The 13,185-nt window shown below is 43.5% G+C and overlaps 1 protein-coding gene across 1 annotated transcript in view; it reads right to left on the bottom strand.

Moving 5' to 3' along the window:
- Nucleotides 1-12,833, bottom strand: part of cusr (Copper-only SOD repeat protein) — a 119,977-nt gene extending 107,144 nt beyond the window's left edge. The window contains exons 1-2 of the mRNA XM_073026863.1: nt 12,710-12,833; nt 10,472-12,542 (exon numbers count right to left, since the gene is read on the bottom strand). Coding sequence (XP_072882964.1) covers nt 10,472-12,542; nt 12,710-12,782 — 2,144 coding nt within the window. The 5' untranslated portion in view covers nt 12,783-12,833. The remainder of the gene's footprint in view (nt 1-10,471; nt 12,543-12,709) is intronic.
- Nucleotides 12,834-13,185: the final 352 nt, after the last annotated feature.

Below are 13,185 nucleotides of genomic sequence, written 5' to 3'. Positions count from 1 at the left end.
GAACCATATTCACTCAAAAGAAAATATAGACCGAGTGAATGCCCAGCAACTGAAGGCAGAATCTCCCGGCAGTGTGCAGACACACGCAATCCAGCCTGTCTTTCCACCATTCGTACACTGGGGGCAGCACTGATGGGAGTGGTCAGACCCTAGCTGAGTGCGGACACCACACACTGTAAGGCTTCCATGTTTCTCACCTGGTCTGAAGCAAGTCAAGTCACCTTTTATTGTCATTTTAACCATAACTGCTGGTACAGCACACAGTAAAAACAAGACAACATTTTTCAGGACCATGGTGCTACATGAAACAATACAAAACCTAGACTGAACTACGTAAAAACAATACAGAAAGAACTACACTAGACTACAGACCTACCCAGGACTGCATAAAGTGCACAAAACAGTGCAGGCATTACAATAAATAATAAACAGGACAATGGGCACAGTAGAGGGCAGTAAGTTGGAGTCAGTCCAGACTCTGGGTATTGAGGAGTCTGATGGCTTGGGGGAAGAAACTGTTACATAGTCTGGTCGTGAGAGCCCGAATGCTTCGGTGCCTTTTCCCAGATGGCAGGAGGGAGAAGAGTTTGTATGAGGGGTGCGTGGGGTCCTTCATAATGCTGTTTGATTTGCAGATGCAGCGTGTAGTGTAAATGTCCATGATGGCGGGAAGAGAGACCCCGATGATCTTCTCAGCTGACCTCACTATCTGCTGCAGGGTCTTGCAATCTGAGATGGTGCAATTTCTGAACCAGGCAGTGATGCAGCTGCTCAGGCTGCTCTCAATACAACCCCTGTAGAATGTGATGAGGATGGGGGGGGGAGATGGACTTCCCTCAGCCTTTGCAGAAAGTAGAGACATTTCTGGGCTTTCTTGGCTATGGAGCTGGTGTTGAAGGACCAGGTGAGATTCCCCGCCAGGTGAACACCAAGAAATTTGGTGCTCTTAACGAGCAGCCGGCAAGCCCGAGGCTTGAGGCCTTGTCCTTGTTGCAACCGAGGCTACACAACTCCCATGTCATCTGTCCCTCCAACAGACAAGGGTTACAGACCAACAGGAACTTGTGTATCACTGCCTAACAGAGTCTTGCAATCGCAAGTAAAATGTCCAAGTTAACCTCCCATGATTATATGGCAACAACTCCGATGCTTCCAAGTCAGGTCAGCTTCCCTGTACCCAAACTGGCTCCTCTGTTATCCTGGTTTGGCTTCCCAAACCTGTTCCTCCAACACCCAGCCGGCCCCTTCTCCGATCAATGAGCAGCTCACTGATGGAGTAGCCCTATGTTTGTGGAGTAGAATTGTCTCTGGATTGTAAAAAAACTAATTTTACTAAGCCAAAAAAGCACCTTTGTTTGGCCCCCCGAGAAGCCGCTGAGTTTGCTTGCGCCACCATCTTACCAGAAGTATTCTTCAAAAGAATACAAATATTCAGCAATAAATATATGCAGGATAATGTAACTCATAACCACAGAAATAAGGTCACCGCTTGCCAATACTTCCAAACATTGTTTACTTTGTAATATTCTTTAAATCACAGATAAAAGGTACATAATTAGTTCTTTAAATCATGCTTTTCATAGGGTGTGGAATATCCAAGACAAGAAAAAAAATGAGAATTAAAAAGACAAATAAATCTCTAGTTCAATTTCACTTTCAGTTGAAAATTTTTTTTCCATACATTAGGCACCTCAATCCAATCACCTATTATTTATACAAACTATTTTATTTCTTATCCAAACCCCTGGTGCCATTGTGGGTAGACTGCAGAGAGTAAATGCGTGCTTAATCCATAGTGGGAGTGTGTTGCTTCACCATAGAATAGCTTTACCTGAGGACACTTAGGGCAAACCTGATCTTCTTGCTGTCACAGTACACACATGAAGCCAGCAGATTGGCACTTAAATGGAGTCACAGACTGACCCTAGCTCTCCCTGACGTATGCTAAGTATACAAAAACTGGACTGTGCTCTGACTGACATACAATGCAACTTCTTCTGCCTGATACCCAACCTCCCAAAGTCTGGCAGAATCCAAGCCTTAAAAATTACTTCAGATAATCAGAAAGCATCTGGAAAAGTACTAGGAGGCAGTGAATACAATCTAACACAACAGCATTAAAAATGCCAAGCAAACCAATTGATTCATCTATATCAAGGTAACCTTTCTAAATAATTTATTACCACCTGGCCTGAGACTGCCGTATCACATGTACATGTGAGCTTATGTACCTGCCTCTCTTCTCTGGAAACAGGAAACAATGATCTCATACTGAATGACAAGTGTATTGCTAGAAACCAGCTATGATCCCAACCAATTACATCAAGATAAAAATATAATTCTCCGTAACTTCATAACTTCCGCCACCTCCAACGGGATCCCAATACCGAGCACATCTTTCCCTCCCCCCCCCTTTCTGCTTTCCGCAGGGATCTATGCGACTCCCTTGTCCACTCGTCCCCCCCCCCCCCCCATCCCTTCCCACCGATCTCCCTCCTGGCACTTATCCTTGTAAGCAGAACAAGTGCTACACCTGCCCTTACACTTCCTCCCTCACCACCAGTCAGGGCCCCAGAAAGTCCTTCCAGGTGAGGCGACACTTCACCTGTGAGTCGGCTGGTGTGGTATACTGTGTCCAGTGCTCCCGGTGCGGCCTTTTATATATTGGTGAGACCTGACACAGACTGGGAGACCGTTTCGCTGAACACCTACGCTCGGTCCGCCAGAGAAAGCAAGATCTCCCAGTGGCCACACATTTTAATTCCACGTCCCATTCCCATTCTGATATGTCTATCCATGGCCTCCTCTACTGTCAAAATGAATCCAAACTCAGGTTGGAGGAACAACACCTTATATACCGGCTGGGTAGCCTCCAACCTGATGGCATGAACATTGACTTCTCTAACTTCTGTTAATGCCCCTCCTCCCCTTCTTACCCCATCCCTGACATACTTAGTTGTTTGCCTGTTCTCCATCTCCCTCTGGTGCTTCCCCCCCTCCCCCTTTCTTTCTCCCAAGGCCTCCCGTCCCATGATTCTTCCCTTTCTCCAGCTCGGTATCACTTTCACCAATCACCTTTCCAGCTCTTAGCTCCATCCCACCCCCTCCAGTCTTCTCCTATCATTTCGCATTTCCCCCTCCCCCCACTACTTTCAAATCTTTTCACTCCTGATGAAGGGTTTCGGCCCAAAACATTGTTATTACCTCCTCCCATAGATGCTGTCTGGCCTGCTGAGTTCTGCCAGCATTTTGTGTTTTTTATTTCAAATCTCTTACTATCTTTCCTTTCATTTAGCCCTGACGAAGGGTCTCGGCCTGAAATGTTGACAGTGCTTCTCCTTATAGATGCTGCCTGGCCTGTGGTGTTCCACCAGCAGTTCGTGTGTGTGTTGTTTTAAGATTAAAAAAAATATATTTTTTAAAACATGTAGAGGCCAACATTTCAGAAAAAACATCAGCACAGAATTCTGCATCCTGCCTTTACCGTGCTGTTGAGATTCAGCCAGTTTGCACTATAACGTGCACAGAAAGTTATGGTTGTGCCTTGTTCAACAAAACCATATTGCTGTCTGAAACTAGTGTGATGGGGAGACACACAATAGCACAGGGGACTGAACACATGTTTGTTATAAGAGCAAAATAAAGAGATGCTGAAGAACTCAGTGGGTCAGGCAGCATCTGTAGGGGGAGAATGGACAGTCAATACTTTAGGTTGAGATCCTTTATCATGACTGAAAGAGGAGAGGGCGCTGAATGGGAGGAAGAGTTGACATATGATAGGTGGATCCAGGTGAGGAGGAATTCATTGGTAGATGGGATTAGGTGAGAGGGGGAAAGGCAGAAATATTAATATGCTTGAAATTAATCCTTGTGAGATTAGTCCATCATTGTACCTTAGTAATAGCCCTAGTCTTAAATTCACCATTGCCATTTTATACTTCCCATTTTATACTGCGGTGGTTGTCCATCATGTCTGATGTTGATAGTCTTTCTTGTGCAGCTCATCAATTATGGACCCAAAGGTGGCCATGAAGTCTCAAGCAGCAACTTGTTCGCAGTTAGGACAGGGAAACTGTCCTGAGTCAGCTAGAGGAATTACTTCTGTAGCTTCCCATCGCTTTCAGGCAGCCAACAGGTCCACACAACATCTCTCCTCAAAGTTGTCACGGGCGAGTTCAAGGCACATCATGGAGTCTAGTCTTTCACTGCTCCGGTTGCTTTGGAGCAAGTCCGGCATATGCAATGTTAACTTCCATTCAAAAGACGAGCCTCTTGTGAGGTTCACCTCGGTTCCTCTTCCCCAGAGATAGTTCACCATGCAGGAGCTGATCGGGGATTGTGGAATCCTCCATGCGAATGACACACCCTGTACATCAAAGCTGGGCATTCAGGATCATGGCCTTGATGCTCATGGGCTGCACTCTGTTGAGGACTGCCAGGTTTGTGATCCTGTCCTGCTAGCGGATGCCTAGGATCATTCCCAGGCTACCAATGAGAAAGCACTCTAGCTACCTGAGGTGTCTTCTACAAGCAGTCCACATGTCACAACCATAAAGGAGACTGGTAATGACAATGCAGTACACCTTGAGCTTTGTGGATACCAAATGTTGCACGGGTTCAACACATTGAGTTTAGGTGGCTTTGAAAATCCTGACATTGATTCATTGAGCCATCTCTAGAGGCAGTGCTGCCAAGATACCCAAACTCCTCTAGCATTTTCAGTTTTGTTGTCTCAATGGTGATGAAGGAGGGGCTACAGCAGATAAAGGAGAAGAGTGAAAAGGACTTCCATCTTAAATCAGGTTGATGGCGAGGCCAAAGAGACTAAAGGCTTCTGCAAAGCTTGTTGACAGCAAGTTGGAGATCAGACTCTGCATGAGTCAGCAGGGTGCAGTCATCAGCATAAAGTACTTCAAATTGAGCTTCCCAATTAATTGTGTTTGACTTGGCATTCAAATGACGCAGCTCAACGAGTGATCCATCAAGCCTGTACTTCAGTTACACTTCCTATTCAAGATCTCAGATGACATGGGTTCAGCATTCATGTAAAGAAGCACAGGGCCAACACACACCCTTGTTTCACACTGTTTGAAAAGCCTTTTGGTTTGACAGGACAAAGCCAGTCATATTGTCTTAAAAGAGGCAAAGGAGTATCCCGGCCTCAACAGGTACACCCACAGTATTTCTCTGTTCATCATATTGAGTGCCTTGGTCAATGCTATCAAAATGGCATACGTTTAAATATTGTTGTATGCACTCATCCTGAATGTGACAAACAACAAAAGTCACGTCGATATTGCTGGGACCACACGGTGTCTCAGGGAGGTTCTTTTCTGATATGCTGCTGATTAGGCAGCTGAGAATTAGGCCAGAATTATACTGTCATTGTTAATAACAGATTGATCCACATCCATAGCTATCGGTGTTCTACAGTAGGGAGGAAGACCCTTTGGCCTACGGAATCTACAAAGCCAGAAAACACCCACTTACACCAATCCTACAAAACTTCTCCCCGTATTCTCAATTCCCCTCCACCTCCTATCATTCCCGTAAACTCTACCAGCAATTTACAGTGGCCAATTAACCTACTAACATGATGCGAGTGGAAATCAGAGCACCTAAAGGAAACCCACATGGTCACAGGGAGAGGGTGCAAACCCCACACACAAGAGGAGGGTGGAACCCTGGATTCAGGTGCCACGAGGTGATGGCTTGACCAGCTCTGCCCCACTGGATCAAACTTCAAAGCAATCATTTCAGGTCTGCCACGTTCAGATGAACCAGCTTTGTAAAGGCAGAAAGGATTGATGAAACCAATTCCCATTCCCCTTCCCTGTTAGGGAACAGATTACAAACAGTATTTATTTAGAACAAGTTATCTTGATTGGAACTGCACCTTGCATTCTATAATACCTTTACCACAGGGGTCCACAGACACCTCCATTAATGGTAAGGCTCCCTGTCATAAAAAAGATTGGGATCCCCAGATTTAATACAATGTTCATGAAACAGATGAAAAACATATTGTCCACTAAGGTTAATAACATTCTGGGATGAATTTCATTTTTACTCAGGAGTTAAGAGAGTAGCAATTAGTACAAATGGCAACCAGGCTTCATATAAAATGTTCAGATGTAAATTACAAGCAACCTGCAAACAGACAATACGTATTAGAAAAATTACAGATCATCAGTTCATATCTGGAGATCACTTGACAGATACACTTTGGGAACTGACAACATAATCTCTTCCATTCATAGCTGTTTATATTTATATGTTTCATTTATATTTATCATTATTATTGTTATGAGCAGAGAGACAACATCTGCCGGAAGTAAATTCCTTGTATGTGCATAGGTACTTGGCGATTAAAGTCTGATTCTGATTCTGATTCGGATTCTGATTATTGAGCAATGTAATTCCCATCCACACTGCAAGGGCACAGATACCAACCATCAGGCACAGGACTCATCCTGATATTGTGCCACTGCAAGTTACATCAGGAAACAATAAATTAATGTCTATGTTAACTGGACCACATTGAAACTCCAAGGATAACATCGTGAAAGAAATTAAGTGGCCATTCCACTCTTAATGCATTGTTAAAGATAAATTTGTTAAATCAATCAATATTTAGGACTCTTGTCTATCCAAAGAACCACCTGATAATATTGGGATAAAAATAAATTTTAAGTGTCTGAGGTTTTGTGCTCAGACCCAATGTTTGAATATTCAGACGTTTGCTTGTCAGTTGGAATGTACTCCATTGTAAATACATAATCCTAACAAACCATTTGCCCACAACCAGGATTGAAGTAAACTATACAATCGTAAGTACTTGGACTACTTAATCACCTGATTTTATCTTTGTGCTGAAGAAATACAAAACGTCAAGAGTAACACACACAAAATGATGGAGGAACATCAGGTTAGGCAGCATCCATGGAAAGGGATAAACAAGTCAACATTTTGAGCCAACCCCTTCCTTTCCACTCCTGATGAAGGGTCTTGGCCTGAAATGTCAGCTATTTATTGCTTTCCATGCATGCAGCCTGACCTGCTGAGTTTCTCCAGTGACTGTGCATGTAACTCCAGATTTCCAGCATCTGCAGAGTATCATGTGGATAAAAATGTTATGTTCTTTTGTGTGTTGCAATTCTTTAAAGACATTCTTCCAAGTGATACTTCCAGAAAGTAACCCTCAAGTACTCAATGGGAGTACTCTCCAGAGGCAACTGGAGTGATGTTGGTGCTTCGTAAATAAAATACATTGACTGTTGATATAGTGAAGGTCATTTTCTGGTTGTATGGAGTGTATATACACGTACAATAAACTGGTTTTGTTTTCATAGACAACTTTGGCTCCACTTTGTCCAAGTTGAAAAATACACTGAACAAATAGAGTGCACAAGTTGGACTTCTGAATATAGTGTGCCGACAGTCTGTTCATGCGCCCATTAAGATATTTGCATGGGGTTCTTCATAGGTATTTTCCAATGAGACAGGGAAAGGATGGTAGGGTACAGGAACCATGGTGTACAAAGTCTTTTGAAAATCTAGTCAAGAAGAAAAGCTTACGAAAGGTTCAAAAAAACCTTATAATCTAGAAAATTATAAAGCTAGCAGGAAGGAGTTTAAGATTGAAATTAGGAGAGACAGAAGGGGCCATGAGAAGGCCTTAGCAAGCAGAATTAAAGAAAACCCAACGCATTCTACAAGTATGTGAAGAGCAAGAGGATAAGACATGAGAGAATAAGTGTGACAGTGGAAAAGTGTGTATGGAACCAGAAGAGACAGCAGATGTACTTAATGAATGCTTTGCTTCAGTATTCACTACGGAAATGGATCTTGGCGATAATGAGAGGCATGGATCACATGGATAGTCAGAGGCTTTTTCCCAGGACTGAAATGGCTAGCATGAGAGGGCATAACTTTAAGGTGCAAGGAAGTAGGTACAGAGGAGATGTCAGGGGTAAGTTTGTTTTTTTAAAAAACGCAGAGATTGGTGAGTGCATGGAAAGGGCTGCTGGCAGTGGTGGTGGAGGCAGAAACAATACAGTCTTTTAAGAGACTCCTGGATGGATACATAGAGCTTAGAAAAATAGAGGGCTATGGGTAAGCCAAGGAAGTTCCAAGGTAAGGACATGTTAAGCACAGCTTTGTGGGCTGAAGGGCCTGTATTATGCTGTAGGTTTTCTATGTTTCTATGTTTTTTCTATGATTGTAGGGATGACTTACTGCAGATTGAAAAGCTTGAGCATATAGACATTAAGAAAGATGATGTGTTGGTGCTTTTGGAAAGCATCAAGTTGGATAAGTCTCTGGGACCGGACGAGATGTACCCCAGGCTACTGTGGGATGCGAGAGAGGAGATTGCTGAGCCTCTGGGAATTATCATTGCATTATCAATGGGGATGGGAGAGGTTCCGGAGGATTGGAGGGTTGCAGATGTTATTACCTTATTCAAGGAAGGGAGTAGAGATAGGCCAGGAAACTAGAGACCAGTGAGACTTACAAGACTGATTGAATTTTTTGAGGATGTGACTAAACACATTGATGTAGGAAGAGCAGTAGATGTAGTGTATATGGATTTCAGCAAGGCATTTGATAAGGTACTCCATGCAAGGCTAATTGAGAAAGTAAGGAGGCATGGGATCCAAGGGGACATTGCTTTGTAGATCCAGAACTGGCTTGCCCACAGAAGGCAAAGAGTGGTTGTAGACAGGTCATATTCGGCATGGAGATCAGTGACCAGTGGAGTGCCTCAGGGATCTGTTCTGGGATCCTTACTCTTCGTGGTTTTTATAAATGACCTGGATGAGGAAGTGGAGGGATGGGTTGGTAAGTTTGCTGATGACACAAAGGTTGAAGGTGTTGTGGATAGTGTGGAGGGCTGTCAGAGGTTACAGTGGGACATTGATAGGATGCAAAACTGGGCTGAGAAGTGGCAGGTGGAGTTCAACCCAGGTAAGTGTGAAATGGTTCATTTTGGTAGGTCAAATATGATGGCAGAATATAGTATTAATGGTAAGACTCTTGGCAGTGTGGAGAATCAGAGGGATCTTGGGATCCGAGTCCATAGGACACTCAAAGATGCATTGTAGATTGAGTCTGGTTAAGAAGGCATACAGTGCATTGAGTTTAAGAGCCAAGAGGTAATTTTACATCTATATAGGACCTTGGTCAGATCCCACTTGGAGTACTGTGCTCAGCTCTGGTTGCCTCACTACAGGAAGACTGTGGAAACCATGGAAAGGATGCAGAGGAGATTTACAAGGATGTTGCCTGGATGGGGGAGCATGCCTTATGCAAATAGGTTGAATGAACTCAGCCTTTTCTCTTTGGAGCAATGAAGGATGAGAGGTGACCTGATAGAGGTGCACAAGCTGATGAGAGGCACTGATTGTGTGGATAGTCAGAGGCTTTTTCCCCAGGGCTGAAATACTAGCACAAGAGTGTACAGTTTTAAGGTGTTTGGAAGTAGATACAGAGGAGATGTCAGGGGTAAGTTTTTTTATGCAAAAGTGGCGAGTGTGTGGAATGAGCTGCTGGAGACAGTGGTGGAGGCGGGAACGATAGGGTCTTTTAAGAGACTCCCAGATAGGTACATGGAGCTTGGAAAAATAGAGGGCTATGGGTAACCCCAGGTAATTTCTAAAGTAAGTACATGTTCGGCACCTAGTAGTGGGCCAAAGAGACTGTATTGTGCTGTAGGTTTTCTATGTTTCTATTTTTCTATGCCCAAGTGCTGGGAGTCTGTTCACATGCCCATGTGTTCAGATGGCAACATAAAGAATTATTGGAAGTAATGAAAGTATGTTGGAAGAAACAAACATACTGTTAAATTCAGTGAGGAATTAAACAAGAATGTTGTCTTGCCAATCTTGTTCAAACATTTGCCAATGCATTATTTTAAGAAATGCCGAACTCCCACATTTTCTTTAATCTTTGGAAATCTATGGAGACTTAGAGCAGGAAATAACTCAAGCTGATCAGCAGTTTCTATTAAGTTATCAGTTCTCAGTCCAGTGGACAGTTGAATCTGTATCAAAGCTAGCCAGAGAAATAGCAATCAGGACTTTCCTACCCCCCCCCCCACCCCATTTCATCATTTAATGACTTCCCTTGGAGTGTGCAATGTGAATAACCAGCTGAAAATGGGTTTGGATGCTGAGACCTTTAGAGGAATCTTTTAACTGGATACAGATTAAGCACACCCATTCATAAACTCCCAACCTTGATTATATTGTCTCTCACTGTCTAACTTCACACACGAAGACCAGCCACTTGAACAAGGTAATAACTAGAGAGCTCACTGTCAGTGAACATGGAAAGGTACTCATATCTTAGACACTTTTTCAGAAAAGAAAATGATACTTATTATTTAGAGTCCAAAGAGCACTGTGCAGAATACAGCATTAACCATTCATTCAGATTCAAATATTTTTTAAAAATGAAGTTTGAGACTTACGGTGACCCATCTTCCTGATAAATAACCAAGGAACGGTTGGAAATGCCATGAGGTCCAAACAAGGGCATGTTCATGTCCATATATTCTTTACTTGTTTGGTTCAAACCACTTAGCTGTCCAAATTTTCCACTGATATCACCAACTTCATATTGATCAACTGTACCATTGCCTGGCTCAGGAGACAAAGATCCGTTCACATTGAATGGGTTATAGCGACCTCCAGTATTTATAAGAGAACAAACATCTACATTGGAAGAGACAGTTTTGATGGGAAGTGTGTGGATATTGTAAGTTTTAGTTTTACTATCCAGATCTGTTAAGTTAACCTCCACAACAGTATTGTCTAAATCTAAAAGCTGTTTAAATGCCACCTTTCCATCAACTTTTCCAATGCCCTTCCATGTGTCAATCTCCACTGACACTGGATGAAGAAATGTTATATTAGCACAAGCTAGAGGATTGGCTGAAAAATTTTGTCCAAGAATGACGACTGACCGAGCAGCAATGTTCAAAGACCCGGCTAGGGATGAAGTGGTGTCAGTGAAGAAATACTTGTTGCCAACAACTTTCGTTTGGTTGGTGAGCATTATTGTTTGATGTTTCTTAGCAAAATCTCCAACTTCACATCGGAAAGGACTGTCTGGACTGCACTCAACATTATAATTATTTCCAACATCTACTTTGAAAGGATTAAAATGACCTTTGGTGCTTAAGCAAGCATCTGCAGCCAAATCCAGCTCGGAGCTGATGGGATAATTGTTAATGTACCACAAGTGATCATCTGTTGTCGGAGCTGATGAGTTGGTATATGAAAGGTCCATAAAAACAGACAAGTCTGAATAGGGATTGCTTTTCAGTTGTTGAAAAATGACTCTTCCTGAAACCGGGCTCTTAAATATGGCTACAGCAGTGAGGACTTCACCAGGGTAACCAATTGTGCCACACACCCACCTGGAGGAGTTGGGGTGATGAATAACTATGGAGCGGCCAATAATGCTATTTCTCCCAAATAATGGAAGATTCCAGTCTGTAAAATTGTGTTCCACCATGTCCAATCCTTTCAAAAAGCCATGCCTCCCACTCAAGTCCCCAACTTCGTATTGATCATGGGTTTCATTTGTGCTCTGGGGATAAGAAGGACCGGAAGAATTCTTCCCAAATGGATTCAAGTGCCCTCCCAGATTATCACTACTACAAAGCTTATCGGCTGGGCTGCTGCGCTGAGGCACCGGATAATTATGTACATGGTAAGCAGCGGCCATCCACCGCAGATTCATCAGAGACATGGTGTAATACGTGGCATCAAAGGGGGAAGCCTGACGAAAACAGAACCTGCCTTTCACACCTTTCATATTCACGCTAGCGCAAACCTGCTTCTCCTTCATCAACTGCATCTCAGTGCAAGACCAGTACGCCCCATCATACATGTACAATAATGTCTTGGGATCGCCTTTTGACAAAAGGACTCCGTCAACGCGACTCTTGACCTGATTCAAAGGTGTGCCAACTTTGAAAGTGCCGACTAATACGCGATCTTTTGGTGCTGGAGAGGTGCAGCTTGCTGTCCCGGCCTGGAGGTAGAGTGAGACATTTACAGAAGTCTGACTGTCGTTTATTGCCATGAGGTTAGACAGTACTCTCGCCGTCTTCGCTCCAGCGTTATGACGAATGTACACATCCCCGGCTACGGTAGAAAAGAACTTCCCCTCCCAGGTTTTGGTGGGCATATCGCTCCTTACAGTGGCGCACGCTTTGCTTCCATTCAAACAACCATCAACGACCACCGTCAGGTCGGAGAGGTCCGATTTCATCTGGAAAAGCTTGCTCTCATTCAGGGTCACGTTGGGACTGTCCGCAGTAAACTCGTAGATCTTCTCCCCTATGTTTGATTGGTTGCAGGGGTCATTGAAATGACCATACATGACCGGGAACTCGTGTAAAGAGATTCTAACCTCGGCGCAATCCAACAACAATTTTAACGTTATCTTCTGAGAAGTGGTGTTGAACTCGACTGTTCCCTGAATGTTGTCCATGGCTACTTCAGCTATGTACAGTTCGGACGACACCGATGCTGTTAACAAAAGCAAACGCTGTATTAATTTCCAAACTTCAAAGCGTATTTGACCTTTCGTGCTGTATAAACAAACGTCTGAAAACACTAATGCCCCTGCTTTGCAAGACTGCAGATTGCTGGTAAATCAAACTGAACCAATTGTGTAAAAATTTGGTATTTCTTACCGAACATTGCAACTAGCACAACGATCCGCAATGAAGCCATAACGCCGGTGTTCCGATCAGCCGTACAACGCATACAGACTCTCGGTGACCCAGACAAGACGTTCAGCTTTCAACCCGTTTGGCTTATAACACAGCTCACTGGAGTAACTGCCAGGCGATTGGGTAACTGGCGTGTGGTTCAGCCCATTTAGTGACCGAGGCTGTCTGATGAGATTTTAACGCCTCTTTTTATTTCTGTTTCGCTAATTGAATGTGGTCTGTTTTTAATTGAAAACACGCCTCTATATAAATTAATCGAATGCAGCTTTTTAGAAATTGCCTGCAGATCTGTTGTCTCCGAACCGTTAGTTTTCTTTCTGTTGTAACATTGATCCCTGTTACGCTGATCCCTGTTACTGTTACGCTGATCCCTGTTACTGTTAAGCTGGTCACTGTTACTGTTAAGCTGGTCACTGTTACACTGATCCCTGTTTCTG

The sequence above is a fragment of the Hemitrygon akajei genome, chromosome 23, assembly GCF_048418815.1.
Source record: "Hemitrygon akajei chromosome 23, sHemAka1.3, whole genome shotgun sequence".
Taxonomy (NCBI): Eukaryota; Metazoa; Chordata; class Chondrichthyes; order Myliobatiformes; family Dasyatidae; genus Hemitrygon; species Hemitrygon akajei.
The sequence above is the reverse complement of the archived record's forward strand: the minus strand, read 5'-3'. Positions and strand labels throughout refer to the sequence as shown.